The sequence below is a fragment of the Pezoporus wallicus genome, unplaced genomic scaffold (genome assembly GCF_028554395.1).
Source record: "Pezoporus wallicus isolate ANWC-B61680 ecotype Strahan unplaced genomic scaffold, APGP_CSIRO_Pwel_v1 contig_2384, whole genome shotgun sequence".
In the NCBI taxonomy this organism is placed as follows: Eukaryota; Metazoa; Chordata; class Aves; order Psittaciformes; family Psittacidae; genus Pezoporus; species Pezoporus wallicus.
In genome coordinates, this window is record NW_026640488.1 from 5,355,149 (window position 1) to 5,373,342 (window position 18,194).

Here is an 18,194-nt window from a genome sequence, read left to right on the forward strand (position 1 = left end):
GTCAGGGAGAAGCAGCATAGCTGGAAAATGTTGGACCAAGTGAATGCCTGGCTTTGATTTTGGCTATGAGGATTATTAGCTGCCAGCATGAAATACCATAAGCTCCTAGGTTATCTTAACTGGACCAAAAGGAACCAATTCCTTTTGCAAAAGGTTTGCTAAAAGGATGCACAAAACTGCTGTCATTGCTGCTGTCTGATCATCTCAGAAAAACTGTCCTCCTGTCCAAAAAGGTCATTTTCTCTTTCTGCCAATTTATAAAATGCTTACAGTGCTTTTAGGTATATTGAACCTAAAATTAAAGCAAACAACTTTATGAGCAACTCAGAGCAAATAATTAACTCATTTATAGACAGAAAAAAAACAAATCAAATCAACAAAACAATTCTGCCTCTGCATAATTTATACTTGTGGGAAAAAAAAAAAGAAATTTAAATTCACTAAATATGTTCACCCTGCAATAGGCTACAGCATGCCATGTTTCCCTTGGTTTCATTTTGCAGGCTTTTTTTTTTTCTTCTAAATCTCATTTCCATTCTTTCCACTGTTAAATGATAAAGTAATCTAAATGACAAATTGGCCTTTCTCTCAATTTAAACACAGTGTGAATGAAGCACATTAATTCTCCATGCTGAATGCTATCAATTTGTATACCTCTTCCCTGTCACTCCTGCCCTTCCATTACGCCATGCAGTCAGCTGTCTTTATCTGATTAGAGGAAAAAACATTTCCAGAATGTTGCACCACACCAGTGGAATTTCATAATGGCCTAGGTAAAGCTTTCTCTTGGTTTCAGCAGACGTGATCAGAATTCCTAAGAGACCCAAGAGCAAACAACATTAGCAAAGGCACACTTACTCTTTTCTTTTGTCAACATTTTTTGTCCTTCTATTAATCTTCCATAATAGGTGATAAATAGGATATCTAGCCATCTAAACAGTTACAAGTAACTCCTGCCTCAGATGCACTGTCACTGCAAGTCAAGATACATGCCAGACAAGATTTACTGCACTGAACATAGTTCAAAGTACTAGGGATTGCAACTTGAAAAGGAATTTACATTTCCTCCCACCCACCTAGTGAAAGTCAAAGCTTTAAGTAACTAAACTCCCTACAAAACATAAGCAAGCTTTAAATATTTAATAATAGGACCCTCAAACCCAAATGCCTCCTCACCCAAGCCTTCTATCAGGAAGTGATGCCATTTCACCCATTTGCATTAAAAATAATAATAGGTTTTGAGAAAAAGAAGTAGAAACCAAGATTCAGTTCTCCCCCATTTCAGTGACCTGAACCACAACACAGACATGCTTGCCTTGTTTCCGCTCTCCTTGCATCCTTCTGAATCATGGAGAGCTTCCAAAAGAGATTTCATAGCCAGATGGCTAAAGAGGTGACAGATGGGGCTTTGAACCATCAGGCAGAGAATAGAATTAACCAGGATTTAATACTGCTTCAAAGACTGATGAACCAGTAGACCATCATACAGAGGAGAAGATTCCTCAAAACACAGGAGTTTCCTATCGGAAAGTCACCTTGCAAAAAGGCTTCGAAGAGGAGAGTAAACAGAAGTCACAGCTCTTTAAAAGGAAGGGGTGAGGAGCCAAAAATGGAGAAACAGGTGAAAACCCTCTTCAGCCAAACACTACATTCTGGCAGTTCAGCAACCTCCAGTTTTTGGTGGTTTTAGAAGACTTTGGATTGTATTTTAAACCTACATATTCTACAATTTAAATTATTTACTGGATCGAGCTTCATGGTTTCAGTATAACTATTTAAAATGAGTGTTAAATTTCAGTGGTAGAATTTGAGCCTATGTATCTATCTTCTGTTCACTTTTCTCTTTTTTCCTGAAGTTTATAAGGACTTTTTCCTCCCAAGCGGCTTTCTGTTGACTTTATGAACAGTCTACTAGATGAATATTTCAGGATGTAAGTATTTTCTTGCAAGACACTACTTTTGCAGGTCCTACTAAGTTACATTATGAAAAAAAAAAAAAACCAAACCCATTACAACACTATTTCACAGAGAGAAACTACATAATCATATTGCCTCATCACATGCAATATACACTTTCTTGTGCTAACACATAGAAATTCCCGTTATAGTCTTTTCCTAAGTTTATAATGGTCTTTTCAGTTCAAAGATGATTTGTAAAAAAATTATACTTGAAGTAGATTCTGCAGATTTCATGAATCAACTTCATCATCTCCCTTACTACTTCCCCCTGTTCCTATCAGTCTTCTGGCATGCCATACTCTTCTTTTAATGCTCAGATGAGGAGCTGCCATTTTCTGACTGCATACAGAGTCATTCACAGGGTGAGGAACTGGCTGACATGCTGCACGGTAATGGTAAATAGTTCCTTTTCAAACTGGCAACCTGTTCTTGATGGGGTCTCCCAAGGATTGATACTGGGCTCAATGCTGTTCAGTGTCTTCATAAGTGATCTGGATGATGGGATCAAGTGAACCCTGACCAAATTTGCTGATGATACCAAGTTGAGTGGGGAAGTGGAAACTTCAGAAGAGACAGCCACCCTACATGAAGACCTGGATAGGCTGGAAGACTCGGCTAACAAGAACCTGAAGTTCAACAAGAACAAGTGTAAGGTCTGGCACCTGCAAAAATACAGTTCAATAGTACAGCACAGTCTGGGATCTAATTGCCTGGGGAGCAGCTCTGTGGAAAGAGACCTGAGGATTCTGGTTGACAACAAAATCAACATGAGTGAACAGTGTGCATGCAGCTGTGGCAAAGAAAGCCAACAGGATGCTGGGTTACATCCATAAGGGCAATGTCAGCAGAGATAAGTCATTAACCTACTCTACTCAGCACTTGTCAGGCCACATCAGGAATACTGCGTTCAGTTTTGGTCCCGATTTATAAAGATGATGTAAACAGGTCGGAGAGGGTCCAGAGAAGGGCCACAGAGGTGATCAAAGTACTAGGGAAGATGCTGTATGAGGAGATGCTGAGAGAACTGGGCTTGTTCAGCCTTGAGAAAAGAAGGCTCAGGGGAGACCTTATCACCATGTTTCAGTATTTAAAGGGTAGCTACAAAGAAGATGGAAACTCCCTGTTTTACCAGGAGTCACATGGAAAAGATGTGGTGGATTCCCCAATACTAGACACTTTTAAGATCTGGCTGGACAGGGTGCTGGGACATCTAGTCTAGGTCGTGCTTTGCCTAGAAAGGCTGGACCATTGCCTTCCAACCTGGTATTCTATGATTCTGTGATTAAACAAAATCAAAATGATTCTTCTTCTAAGCATCTTTTTAATAGTGAGCAACTCCACTTTATTTAAGTGTGTGTGGTTTCTTTCAGCTAGTTACAGTTTGGTGTTGTTGCTGAAATGACTGCATCTACTACAGAAATATTTCACACCAAAAGAATAAGTAGTCAAAGAGAAAATATATTTCTGTTCTCCCATCATAAATAATAAAAAGACCATAAGATTAATTCAGAGTCAATACACAAAGCACTTATGATACACTAATGGTAATATCACTAAGCAATTTTCTTTCCTTAGTAATTCCCACATGAAAATCCATGGAACTAAATCTTCATATTCCACTCACTTTATCATGTTCCACACACAGATTTTCCCTTCAGGGAGATTACCCTCATGCAGACCAAAGAAAGCTATTTCTGAGGTTGTGTCTCAAGCCACGTGGCAAATTCCAGAATAAAGTACACAAAAAGAAAGTCTCAGACAAAGGGCAACTTAGGAAGAGGGTGATCCAACTGTATGATTTAGGAAGCCTATCCCAACAAATTAGCATGGTCAGAATTTATGTATGCATCCCTAATCCCAGAAGCAGAAAGCTTGCCTTCTAATGGACTACAGAAGGAAGGAGTATGTTCAAGGAAGTGATTGTAAAGGTCATCATTGATGTCATTGTTTCAACATTTCGGAAACAGAGAAATAATGACACTAGAAGGGGAAATTTCTCACTTGAAGTGACCAAGAGGCCTAAAACTAGCTGAAGTATATATTGTGCCATGGTACTATACTTCACCTGATATGTGCTTGTGCTAGAATTGGGTGTGCCTTGTCACATTCCAACGCATTCCGCTAAATGCACATTGAGGAAACAGCTTATTCCCTTACATGTGCATATAAATGCGTTTCACTGCCAGCAATTCATGAGGAAGTAATGGAAAAAAATTGCCTACCCAAACACTTTGAAACAAAATAACTGGCAGTGGGAGATGTTTAAGATCCCTGTTCCCCTGCTACTTCCACACAATCCCATCTGGGCAAGAGCCATTTGTCTCAGCCAGCTTGGTCACAACAACTAGAAGATATGAATATCTAGGATAAAAAGCTTGGAGAAACACATCTCTAGAAAACTATTTTTCTACATCGCAACCAGCTCTGTTAAACCAGTCTTAAACTAAACATAACAAAAATCTCCTTTTTTTATTTCTCATGCAGAAAAATGGTTACTGCGTATGTGCACATCTGCACTGAAATGTAATTATTCTTTTGCTTCAGATGCAAGACTGTGAATCTGAAGGAAACCATACCACAGATAATGAGCCGATTAAGTGCATGGACCCATCCTGAAAAACAGACCCTGCAATCTATAATCTATAGGTATGTAGACAGGCTAGGAACAACATGGGCCCCCTCCGGAAGCTATCAGGAGAACTGGCTACACAGGATTTGGAGAAGGCTGAGGTTCTGAATGACTTCTTTGCCTTGGTCTTCACTGGCAAAGGCTCTGACCACACCACCCAAGTCTTGGAAGGAAGATGCAGGGACTGTGAGAATGAAGACCCTAGGCCCACTGTAGGAGACGATCTGGTTTGAGACCATCTTAAGAACCTGAATGTACACAAGTCCATGGGACCTGATGAAATCCCACTGTGGGTCCTGAAGGAACTGGCAAAAGAAGTTGATAAGACACTGTCCATCATATTTGAAAAATCATGGCAGTCAGGTGAAGTTCCCGATGACTGGAAAAAGGGAAATATTTTCAAGAAGGGGAAAATGGATGACCAGTCAGTCTCACCTCCGTGCTTGGCAAGATCTTGGATCAGCTTCTCTTGGAAGGCATGCTAAGGCACATGAAAAACAACAAGGTGCTTGGTGACAGGCAGCATGGCTTCACTAAGGCCAAATCCTGCCTGACCCATTTGATGGCCTTCTATGATGGGGCTACGGAACTGATGGACAGGGGTAGAGCAGTTGATGTCATCTACCTGGACTTGTGCAAAGCGTTCGACACTGTCCCACACGACATCCTTGTCTCTAAATTGGAGAGATATCAATTTGATGATGGACAGAGCCTTGGGTGACATGGTTTAGTGTGAGGTGTCCCTGCCCATGGCGGGGGGTTGGACCTAGATGATCTTATGGTCCTTTCCAACCCTAACTATTCTATGATTCTATAATGAATCAGTAGTAAAAACATGTCTTCCTTTGTCTTCTGCTGTCTGCAAACTGATTAAGACAACTTACCAGTGATAAAAAATTAACATGCTTTCAATTTTTAAAATTTTTTCATAGCTGCATTATCATCACCGTGATATACCTACTAATGACAACAACAACAAAAAAAGCATTATCCCTGACACAGAGAAAAATGGGTTATGGTTTTCTTGACAAATTTTGCACAACAGGCCAGGTTATCAACTCTGTTGAGTTTAACTCTGGTTGTTCAAGGAGCATCTCCACTGACAGTAAGCCTAGGAACACATACCTATCAAAAGGTTTCAACCTTCCTCTTCCGGACAAAAGCCTACCAGAAAAGTTTGCATGCACATCCAAAAAATCCACTCTTGAACTAAGCTTCAAGTCTTACAAAAAAAGCCTAAATAACCATAATAAAATCAAATGGGTTGAGATGATATAAAATACTAGAGTCCACTTTCCATCTGACAGCAAAGTCTAAGTCTGGGGACTTGGGGAACCATTAGGATTAATCTACCTGAAACAATTACAAAACTTTGACTTTATTTTCTCTTTTTTATTAACACAGTAGAGTTAAGCCTATATAAAAGCCCATGCTGAAATAATTTATTTCATGTTTTGGGTAGCTCGTAGTCTTAACTCTGAAGTTGTTGAAGTAGTTATCATCTGAGCACATCTCTGCATCATACCACGTAGACATATATGAAGTGCTTAAAAAATGTGTAATATTATTACCATTGCTGCTGTTTCTCTGCATTTGTGTAAGATGAAGAGGTCCCAAGCCAGCAGTATGGTCCTGATATACAAACTAATGTACAAATACAGCAGGGTTTTACTCTGAATAGTCTTAAATGATCATGACTGACAATGGTCAGACAACTGAAATATCCCTTATTGCTTGACAAGTGGAACAAGGAGTGCATAGCAGTAGCTGTATTAGCAATGGCTATGTCTCCTGCTGTGAAAGGAACCATGCCTACATGTCATCTTTTTCCATTTTAAAACTAGGATATTTGTAGTGTGTTACTAAGTTGAAGTATACAGTCAAACTGCAAGATGTGGCATCACAAACTTCCTCATTTTGCTGTGTTTACATTTCCATGCAAATTTTTCTCAGCAAAGGTAAGTGAGAAATGTTGGGTTACCATAATAAAGAAACTAAGCCTGATCCTCTTTTTATACTTTGTAGATAAAAGTCGATGCTGGGTCACAAGTCTGGGGAGAAAAAATAAAAGGAAAAAAAAAAAAGGAAAGAAATACTTGTTTCAGTTCTGTTAAACTTACGGGATGGCACATTTTCATTTACCACTACGTTAAGTAACTCATGTACACCCAGCTGTCTAAATTTGGACTTTTGCTCAGAAGCCAGCTTGCTCTCATTTCCAAAAGAAAATGCTCACCTTTTGATTGCATGCATCACACCAGGGGTATCAGACTGTCAGAAGCCTGAACTTCTGAAACAGAGAGAACTGCTGGTGTTGCTTTTTCTATCCCAAACTCTATTTTAATGCTTATTCTGCCCACTCATCCTTTGTACCATTCCGATTCTTGTCATGGGTACCAAAATAAGAGCCCCTACATGTTCACAGTGCAGAGCTGCTCAGCAGTGCAGTCTTATACAACTTATGCCTGACTGGAAAGCGTGTAGGCACCGACCGTCACCTTGCGATAATGGCAGTTCTAGAGGACACTGAATCAAGACCATAAATTTATTTCATGTAAGTCAATGAAAAATAACAATGAGGGACCAAAGCTGGATTTGAACTGATCACCTAAGGAGGAAAAACTCCATATCCCATTGCATTGAGCTATCTGGAACTCTGCCTCATTCTTTGCCTCTGGCTGGAGATTTAGAACGCAGTAATATGCTGCCACAGGACACAGAGTGTCTGTCTTCATGAAGAAAAATGGAGCAAAAAAAAATTTAGTTCCCTTGTAGGATTACTGCTTTTAAATTAGGGAAGTATATCTCCAGCCTCAGAGATGCTAACTTCCCTGTAGCAAAGGCTTTTGTGTTATTTCTTATGGTCTGCTTAGCAGTTTATTACTGAGAAACAGTGACAGAAAGCAGTCAAAAGAAGGGCACTCAACCTACGGCAATGTGAAACTCCTGTTAAGAATTTTAAATCTTTCTTATTAGGGACTAACCTGCATACTTCTAAATCATCAGATAAGTCATCATACAACACTGAAGGCTTCTGAACATCATCAGTCACACTGGGCCCTGCCCCAGCAGGTGCTCCATTATTGGGGACTGCCAGAGCATCACTCCCAGAGCCTCCCTCTGCAAAGCAGTCCTTCAAATCTTTACTGTGTCTAAGGAAAGATGCAGGGTGCCGATCTCCATAGTAGCCTTTTCCTTTGCTTTTTCCACATTTTCTTGAGGAAATCCTTGCTTCCTGAGATGACACTGAAGACTGTGATTCCTTTAGCCTTGGAACCCTTCTTCGGCGGTGATTTAAAGTAGGATTCTCAGGGTCAGATACCTCTTGCTTGTTTTTCCCCACTGTCCCCAAAGTGACAAGTTCAACAGCATTATTGTTTGAGGACCCATCCTGGTTAATGCATGATCTAGTGTTCCTTCTCCCTCTCCTGGGTATTCTGGCCTTTTCTCTTGCTCTCCTCCTAGCCTGAGCCCACTGACTCTCATCTGAAGATGATGATGAATCAGATGCATTCCAACTGGACCTTGCAGGCTCAGGATGCAATTTACAGTCTTTCCCTTTTCCTTGCTTTTCTGCATGCTCACCAGTGTCTCCAGTCTCTCTTTTCCGCCTAAACCTTCGTTTTACTTGTTTCTTACCAGACTCCCTATTGGAAGGGGTCAACACCATAACAGGGGTTGCATGTTCAAGCTCATCTTCTGACAAATCATGCAAGGTAGTAGATCTAGACAAAGCAGTAAGCAAAGGAAAGGGATGGAAATGGTAAGGGTGGGTGGAAGGAGAGAAATCACAAAAAAAAAAAAAAAGAATGAAAATGAAAACATGAATTTTAATAGAAAAACATGAGACTGAAAAGCAAAAATACAACCAAACCAAAAAGAGATCAAAAGAAAACTAAAGTCTATGTAAATTATGAATAGTATTAAGCAGAAGCAAGAGCTACGTATAATGTAATAAAAACAACTAAAAAGTATCAACCAGATTAGAGTATATTTTTCTCAACACATACCTACAAATGTCCTGAGTGGAAGGGCAGACAGACAACCGTGACTGACTCCTGGGAGCTGTTCCTGTTGTAGGACTGCTTGCCTGTTGAAATAAGTTAGACAGTTTGGAATCTTTGTCCATGAAATACATTGCAGATATTTTAGTGCTTTGCCACATGATTAAAAAATTAAAGTAACTGTTGCTGCTGTTCATAGCGCACTGTTGAACACATGCAAGCTCACAAAATCCAGGAAGCCTGACCAAAAGTGAAACCTATTTGTGGAACTAAGTGTGACTGAAGTGTTTCAGCTCTCATTTACTCATGACTACTTTTTGTCACTGTTTGAGGAAGCAGCTTTCAACATTTAAATTTCATTTGGGTTTTGAATGTCTGATGGGAAAGAATGTTGTTTTTATTTCATGCAATCAAACCATGATGATTCCTGTCAAAATGGAGTGAAGTGCATTTAAATTATGCTGAGTGATGAAGAGAACAAAGCTAACCTATGTTGAGTGGACTGACAGAATGGCACAGAAATTAAAGTGTGTTTTAAAAGGTTTCCAAGGCAATCTGATCTTCTAGAAGAGCTGAAAAATGTTAAACTGATGAGCCTGAGAAGACCAAAGTGCAGACACATCTCTACAGAGCTGATCACATTCTCAAACAGCAGGAGAGATATAAACCACATTTAGTATGTGACATTTTGCTTATCAGATTGTTGATACAAATTGTAGTCTCAGTTGCTCAATACTTCTACTAAAAATACATTTTGATGGTGTTAAAAGCAAACCATTTCAATCTGCCTCCCAGTCTACTGGCAGCATAGCTGTATGGAATCCAAATTTAAATCAAGGGCTTTGGGATTCAGGATCACCCATGAGGTACAGTATTGTGGGAAGAACATTCCATACAAATAATTCTTGAGGCTTTGACCTTCCTTTAGCTGGTAAGGACATTATCTTTTAGTATGCAACCCTACTCTGTTATAAGCACCACTACCAAATGGAGACAAAATACTATAAACCTAAGGATTCCACAAGATCACACACCAGATACAAGGGAACAATGACTGTTAAGCAATCATACAAAGTACAAAGAATAAAAAGACATAAAGGCTCTCATCCCAGGTTTTTTTACTAGTAAATCAAATTCAGTCACATGTAGAGTCCGTAATGAAAATTATTTCTAGCTCACCTTTCACAAACATTTTTGTGGTGTCAGTTTGAAAATTAATAGTACAAGTAAAAATAAATAAAAAGAGCAAGCACCTGCTGACACTTTTATCCTGGGTTCTACCCATTGTATTTCATGCATAGATCATAGTCACCTCTATGTGCATTTTTTTTTTTTATGGGATATCATCTGAGACTTAAGAACAGTGCTTTTCCATTCTTACAGCTTTTGGAATTCAAAAACTTTTTACCTCTTGATTAATATCACAACAGCAAAAATATTAGTAATTCTTTATTAGCAGTTCCATGAAATGAAACTCAGAGGTATGAAAACTAAGCAAACACAAGAAGGTAAATCGATAGCATTTTTGGGCACAATCCTCATGTTTAAATGGTATTGCAATGCCTCGTCAACCAGACAGAGAAGGAACTTTAGTGTGTCTACATGCAGTCTAATGTTGGGAAAAAGAACAAATATCAGTGACAGAAATTGTATTTAATATTGTTTCTTCTATAAAAAGCAACATTTCAATTGCATGTACTATAAAGGAATATGAATTTTTCTTACATACATATTAGAAACAGATGGCATATGTATGGTTGGGTATGTAATCATCTCAGCCTCCATGATTACTTTTAAGTGATTAGGCATAAATTAAGCTACTTAATGAGGAAAGATGTAGACATCAGCACAAGCCACATTGCTGGGCTACATGCTGCTGCTGTGTAAAAAAGTGTCCCTCCAGACTAAACCACAGGTGAAGAACTGAAGAAGAAATCCAGCCCTAGAGTAAAGTGTGGATTCCCAAATGCATCCTTTGTGCCTAGCTTCCATTTTTTTTTCCCCCTCACAGCTGCAGGACTCTTACCATTGCTTCTTTCAGGATCTGTGTACTACAAGGGTTCATCTCGATCTTAAGTGGCCAGGTCATCCCCATGCTGTAAACACAAGTTTTGTATTGCCTTGCCACAAGTATTCATTATACCCTTTGAAGGGATAAGAAGAATGACTAAGCTGGCCCAGTAACCATACAGTAGGTCTGCACAAGTTCAAGAAACTTTCAGCAGCTATTAAGGTAGGAAGTCAGCTAGACATTACTTCAGAGGGCTGAAATCAAGCCAAAAATTAAAACAAATTCCTTGAAAAGCTTTTACACGTATTATTTAGGACTGGAGACAGGTGGAAATCTAATTATTTTTAGATAAAAATTACATTACCAGCTTGGTTGCTTAAATCCTACATTTCACTCTCAGCTGTAAAGAGGTCTGGACTGTTTCAGCCTTGCTCAGTCAAATTTACTTTCTAGTTCCCCTGAACTGGCATAATGACATTATGTTTAGCTGCACATAACTCAGAGGAAGGTTTATTTCCTTCTAAAATAATTTACATCAAAATCTTACCGCCCCCCCCAAAAAAAAAAACAAATGCTTTTTGCTTGTTTGTATAATCCCTATTGGATCAAGCCTGATATCTGGGCAGACAAAAAGCCTATGCACCACTTAAATCTTCAAAAGCAAAGCAAGTAAACTGCCAAGTTATGCACAAGAGAATTCAGATTCTTATCTGTAAGCAACATTAATTCAATAGGTTTCTACAACTTTTAAATATAAATTTTGATTTTTATCTACCCTAAAATAGCTTTTAATGGTTAAATCATAGATGCATAGAATACCAATTTGGAAGGGACATCAAGGAGCACCTGGTCCAACCTTTCTTGGCAAAAGCACAATCTAGACAAGATGGCCCAGTAACCCATCCAGCTGAATCTTTAACATGTCCAGTGTTGGGGAAATGAAAATGAACTGATAAAGTGATTTCTAAAACCAAGAAAGTTTGTGCTCCTGATATTCATTATTTGATGTTTAGTTATGGACTTACACATAGCAGAGGGCCTTATTTTGTAAATAATTCCCATCTTATCTCTGTAAATGAAACAGGAGTGGAAGGACCTGTTAATGTCAGGTGTGTTCCTGCTACCACATGCCATATGAATATAATCATTCACAGTTCATCAAGCTGTTTTCAAAAACTTGCAAATTTCAACTCAGCAGGAAGCTTGTTTCAGACCTTTACTCCAAAACCTCTTTGCTTTGTCATCCTACCCACATTCTGACAGCATAAACTGCACCTGCTTTCTGCTGCCAGCACCACCTCTGGGCTTACCTCATTTCTTTCAGTAATATTCCCTCTTAGCCATCTCACCTACACGCTATACATTCCAAGCAAATATATTTATTTATTTTTTAAATACTTATTAAGTTCAGCCTCACCATGAAGATACCTAAAGTAGCATTTAGTCAGGTGTTGTGTTTACAGAGCACAGCATACAGCTATATGGAAGTTCCAGATTAGATTCCAGAAGGGATACAGTTTTATCAGTGCTGCATTTTGCTTCCTCTGAGCAACAGAGTGGGCTGATGAACCCAACCAAGTACTGAACAAGTTCCATGTTCATTCAGTCGGCACTACCTTGGAGTCTCTGCAATAGCGTGATGCCACAAAACACTGGTCCATCACCCCTGATCATAATATAGGCTTTCTTTTATTTTTAATCATCTTTAAGATTAATTTTAGTAACAAAATACAAAACCTATTAAGTGGTATCAAGTTTATTTTAGAGGCATATCTGAAAAACCAAAACATGATCATATGAATATATTCTGATCACATCATATCAGTCCAGCTCTTTTGGGAATTTATATACTACAGATGTCAGAAACAGTATCGAACACACAGATCTTATTGCTATAATTGCTATCCCACTGCTACACTGCTATTTAGCACACTGAATATTTTGAGATACTGTATTTATTGAATAGAAAGATCAGAGTGGTGCTGTGGACTCAATTCCACTTGGCAGGCAGAATAAGGATTTTTTAAAACAATAAAATTCCTTGAATGTATGGCTACTTCAGACAGCTATATTGCACAGCTCATCTGAATGGGAAAACTAAACTAGCACTGCACTAATTCTATCAAAGCAAATTATATCATCTGCATAATTAAATGTGGCAATTCAAAATAAAGTTGTTTAACAATTCATTTATAAGCAAGGCAGCTAATTTATCTGTGCCATGAAAGATGAGTGAAGGATAATGCCAACTCCAGCTGATTAAGTCTGGCATTTCAAAAACATTGTTAGTTGAGAGAGATTCATTCCCCTGTCATCACCTTCTGCTCTCTTGGCCAGTTTTGATGAACCTTCTTGTCAAGGATATGGAATTCAATTAACTGACATGACAGGGTACTTATCCATAATTACTTTTGATACATTCAACAGGAGTTGATATTCTGCTTTTCAAGCAGAATATTGGTAAATACAAAGTTTTCAGAACAAGCAAGATAATAATCATTTATCTGACACAAGCAGACTTCGGTATCACACACGTATCCATGTTAAAGACTACAGCAAAGACAGAAATGGGGGTCAGAATGAAGTTCAACTGATTAAAACAGTAAGAATTTCAAATCAAGATTGCCTTTACATTGGTGTTCAGAATCTGACAGAATATTCCAGATAATAACAAGAAATCAGAATCCTCACTGACTATTGCTTAATGCTGCTTGTTAAAACTAGTCCAAGAACGAGTCAAATTGTGCTTTTCTTAAAAAGAGAAAAGGGCTCTACTTTGACCTAACAGAAAAGCTGAGCAAAAACATTCCACAAATGTAAAGCAATCGTATATAGAGTCCAGCTTTAAACTAACAAACCAGATGTAAAGGACAGCTGATAAAAAATGGCCTCACAGATGTCACCAGAAAGGCTAATGAATCCTCTAATGCTTCTTTAATGCTGAATAAGGAAGGCCAGAGGCATTTCTAAAAGCTGCTCAGATTACAATACTGCTTAAGAGAAAGGTGCAGAAAATTGAGGGATGATAGGGCAGACAGGGAATATGAATAATGCTTTTATTCTCCTACTAAGTATATGCTTTATAGCGGTGATGCATCACAGAATCCTCCAGATCTCACCAGCCAGTACAGTTAAAAAGCTGAAACTTCATCCTATTAAAATAATGGCACACCAAGGAATGGTTACCTTCAAAGATTAGAACAGTTTGCATGGCAATAAGCTCAGCAGGAGATCTAGTCTGTGTATTCTCAGCTGAAAAATTCTGCTTTGTAAACAATGCAACTTTTTATGGAAAACATCCATCTTTATAAACTTTTATTTGGATTATTTCTCAGGTCTAAAAAGATCAAAAACACAGTGGAAATGACCCAAGACGGGTATATCTTACAAAGTGTGTCTTGATGACAAATGAAAATGGGTTTGGTTAAAGGAGGGCTCTTGGTGGGATTTTTGTTGCTGCTTGAGTTTCTTTCTTGGCTGTTTTTGTTTGTTTGCTTGTTTTTTTGGTTTTTTTTTTTTTTGTTCTTTATGATGGAGTTCCTGCTTTGTGCTCAGATTTCAAGGTTCTTATAATCTGATTGATGGCTTTACAGGAACACTAAATTAATTGGTAACTCAATTTATCTTACATTTTCTTACACATATTTTTTTGAGATTATTCCTTGCATATTTCTCCCCCAAACTTTCTCTTTCCCTTCTGTCCTCCTTCGCCTTGCTTCTGAAGAGAAGGAATAAAGGGAAAAGTAACACAAGGGGAAGAGACGAAATATCATAGAATCATAGAATCGTTAGGGTTGGAAAGGACCTTAAGATCATCTAGGTCCAACCCCCCTGCCATGGGCAGGGACACCTTACGCTAAACCATATCACCCAAGGCCTCGTCCAACCTGGTCTTGAACACTGCCAGGGATGGAGCATTCACAGCCTCCCTGGGCAACCTATTCCAGTGCCTCACCACCCTAACAGGAAAGAATTTCCGCCTTATATACAATCTAAACTTCTCCTGTTTAAGGTTTAACCCGTTACCCCTTGTCTTATCACTACAGTCCCCAATGAAGAGTCCCTCTCCAGCATCCCTACAGGCCCCCTTCAGATACTGGAAGGCTGCTATGAGGTCTTCACGCAGCCTTCTCTTCTCCAGGCTGAACAGCCCCAACTTTCTCAGCCTGTCTTCATACAGAAGGTGCTCCAGTCCCCTGATTGTCCTCGTGGCCCTTCTCTGGACTTGTTCCCACAGTTCCATGTCCTTTTTCTGTTGAGGACACCAGAACTGCACCCAATACTCCAGGTGAGGTCTCACAAGAGCGGAACAATACCATTTAGCACTTTTGAAAATATTATTCTGTAAAAAATGTTTTGAAATCTAAATCACTAAAGCAGGTTTACTTTCCATCGAAGTAAAATCAAAATAGCAAGTGGCAAATCTATCCTACTGTTTGAAAAAAAGAAAGGCAATTACACCTTTGATTTGTAGATTCGATAAGCTTTTTGATTTCTCTTTACTGATCTATGTTAATCTTTATTTTAAAGGTACAAGCTTTAGTAAAAAAATCCATTTCTTTAGATGTAGAAGCACTGTTGGCTAAACTTTGAATTATCAGATGGACTATAGTTTGTAAAAGTCTTTGGTCTGCAGCAATGCAAAATTTTTGATCCAAGAGTCTCTTCAAGAATGCGTCTTTCTAGGCATTATCACTGTCTTATTTGCAGTTCTGAGCAAAATTACAGAGATGTGGACAACTGAAACAAAGGATGTGCTGGTCTTGATACAAAAGGTGAAGAAACCTAAGACCAGCAGCTTTTGACTGTTTGGAAGAAGCTAAATGCAAATTTAGCCTGCAGGAAAGGTGAAGCACAAACCATGCATTTTCTTTGGTACTGGATAACAGTATGTTAGTTCTAAAGGTAGTCAGTTTCAGTATTAAGAGAGCATAATTTAGACTTTCTCTTCCATTTAAAAGGGCATCTGTTTTCATATATCCCTCTGTCTGCAAGACTTAAAGCCTCAATATGTTTCTATAAACTAAGCAGTTTTCAATCATATGACATTCTGTCACTCTCCTGCCATACTTAACGTGTGTGAGTGCATACACTCACCATATGCTTTGTTTGGGTTATGCAGGAGACAGACTGGATAAAATCCTATCTGTGAGGATATCAGTATATTTCAACAACTCTGCTGTGTATTTGATACCTACTTATTCCAGCCCTAAGGATAAGAGAAACCTCAATCTGCTGTATTTACAGTACAAAACCAGCAAAAGAGCTGTAGAAAGACTATTGAAATAACTAAGCTAAAAGAAGTGGAACCCTGACAATGCATCATTACAGAAAACAGGAGATGCCATATCCAATCACTGTAGAAATACAGTTTCCTAATTTCATTCTTTTTAGGACAAACACTTGAAATGTGCTTCTGAGTGCCATGGCAAAAAAAAAATAAATGACATATAAAAATTTCCAGGAGTCTATGTGGAGCTGGTATGTTAAAGATCATAGTTTTTGTTGAAAACTCAATAATAAGCAAATGTAATAAGGTGCATATCCTGTTTATTGAAAACAAATCAAAGCTGCTTCTGTACAGTATTGCATATCGCAGGATATGACTGAAATCTGTGATAACACAACGTCTTTACAAAAATGGAAATTCTATATGGGCGTTACATGCTAAGTAAGCATGTATAAACATAAATTTTGTGGTACTTAACACATTTCAACCATATATGCTATTTTGTCTGAATGTGTCATTGTGGCATATTTAGGTAAACTCAGAATACACTGTTGGTAAGAACTGTAATTGAGTAAAATAGAATCTGTATAATTATATGTATTGTTGTAGACATATAATTGTATTTTGTATGTATTTCCTCTTATTATAACACAAGTTTAAAACAGGTCAAGTTTATCCAAAAATAAATTAAAAATTTATTATTTTCTACTTCTTGTCACCTGGAACTGAGATAGATTTAATGCAATTTTATTCAGAAGTTTAAATTTCAGGCAGACTTAGATAAATTCTGCAGTTACACTTTTTGTTAAACTTATTGCAAATAATGAGTAAACAATAGGGACAAGCCACAGAGTATTCTCTAGACAACCCCCCCCCAAACTTTTACACTTCAGAGAAAAAAAGTGCAGCAATAGTAATTATGCCATTGTATTTAGTTCTTTTTTCTTTTTTTTCTTTTCCCTGCTTTATGTTTAGATAAACCAATTTTTTTTCATTAAGTTGTTTACTTTGTGCTGTTGTCTTTTACATGAATGAGAGTTAAGCGCCTGGTTAGTCTTCACCTTTGATATTAATGATTCTTTTTAGGAGCAAGAATCATTTAGATGACTAACGTAACATTTACACTCAATTTTAATACTGGCTTTGTATACATGGTATTATTCACTGTAACAGCAATTTTGAAGGCTGACATTTTACAGTTTACAAGAGCAAGGACTTTTTTTTTTCTTGGTTTATTTTCTGTTTTGAAAGCTCTAATGTTTCCTCTCAGCTGCTCATTACAGTAATCTGGAAGCTATGTGGGGTATTTTTTTGAAAAAATAAACCAACAAAACATCAAAACCAAAACCACAAAACCTACCAGTCTGGAGGAGAACTGTAATTTATAATTAGTGTGAAATTGGAAAAGACCAGTAAGCATAACAAACGTGAATAGACTTATAGCACTGCAGTCCCCTGTAGCAAAATGCAAAGGTTATGCAACTGCCCTTTAGGATTCATACAAAAGGTATCTTGGAGATGTTGCAATCCTTTTTCAGGCTATGAAAGTTGCTGATATTAATTTCTTTTAAAAGAACATTTTAAGTTATTTTATTCTTTTTCCACCATAAAGCCTATCATTTGTGCTTACAGTAATTCAGACAGATGATATGCATTCTTTGTTGATATCATTGCTAAAGACATGGTGGTATCTCTACCCATTAAAATATAATCCTGAACTCTGCTTCATGTTGTGTAAATCACCCAGATTGTGATACAGGACTTAATACATTCACCTCATACTGAGAAAGGATGAAAAATAACAAAATATCAAAACCCATGTGAGAGAAGGTTCAATTTATTGGAAGAGATTAAATGGAATTTTATGATTCAGAAGGATAAAACATTATATTACATATTGCATAAATTGATACTCGGTTTGTGAAATATATCTTGAAATAAAAAATTGAGTATCTCAAATCAACAATCAAACATTGGCAACAATAAATTTTTCATGTAAAACATTAGTGGCTCTATTTTGATGTGCTGGTGTCTTTTGGTTTTGATTTGTACCTTATCAACAGGAGCCGAACCTGACATAAGAAATGAGTACAGAAATTGCATAAAGATATAGTAAAATCAATTATTTCCTTCTTTCCTTTCTCTGTTGTTTTCAACATTTCTACATTAGACCAATGAATGTTATCACATAAAGTACTCCAAAACAATCACCCCCAATTCTGCCTAATGTAACTCAATGGAATTTTATTAGATGGATGCTTCAGAGACTTGTAAATAAAAAGTGTTCTAAAACCTGCTCCAGGCTTTTGAGAAGCAATTGAGCCAAAACAGAAATCAGGCAAGCCCGAGTTTCTCTGCACT

General features: G+C 37.8%; 1 protein-coding gene across 6 annotated transcripts in view; it reads right to left on the reverse strand.

Moving 5' to 3' along the window:
• MARCHF1 (membrane associated ring-CH-type finger 1) overlaps positions 1-18,194 on the reverse strand; it is a 158,552-nt gene that overhangs the window by 25,802 nt on the left and 114,556 nt on the right. For 5 of the 6 annotated variants that reach the window (XM_057419178.1, XM_057419181.1, XM_057419177.1 and 2 more), the window contains 2 exons: positions 8,599-8,678; positions 7,573-8,313 (listed from right to left, as the gene is read on the reverse strand). In XM_057419178.1, coding sequence (XP_057275161.1) covers positions 7,573-8,258 — 686 coding nt within the window. In that variant the 5' untranslated portion in view covers positions 8,259-8,313; positions 8,599-8,678. The remainder of the gene's footprint in view (positions 1-7,572; positions 8,314-8,598; positions 8,679-18,194) is intronic. The other variant, XM_057419182.1, reaches the window with a different exon arrangement.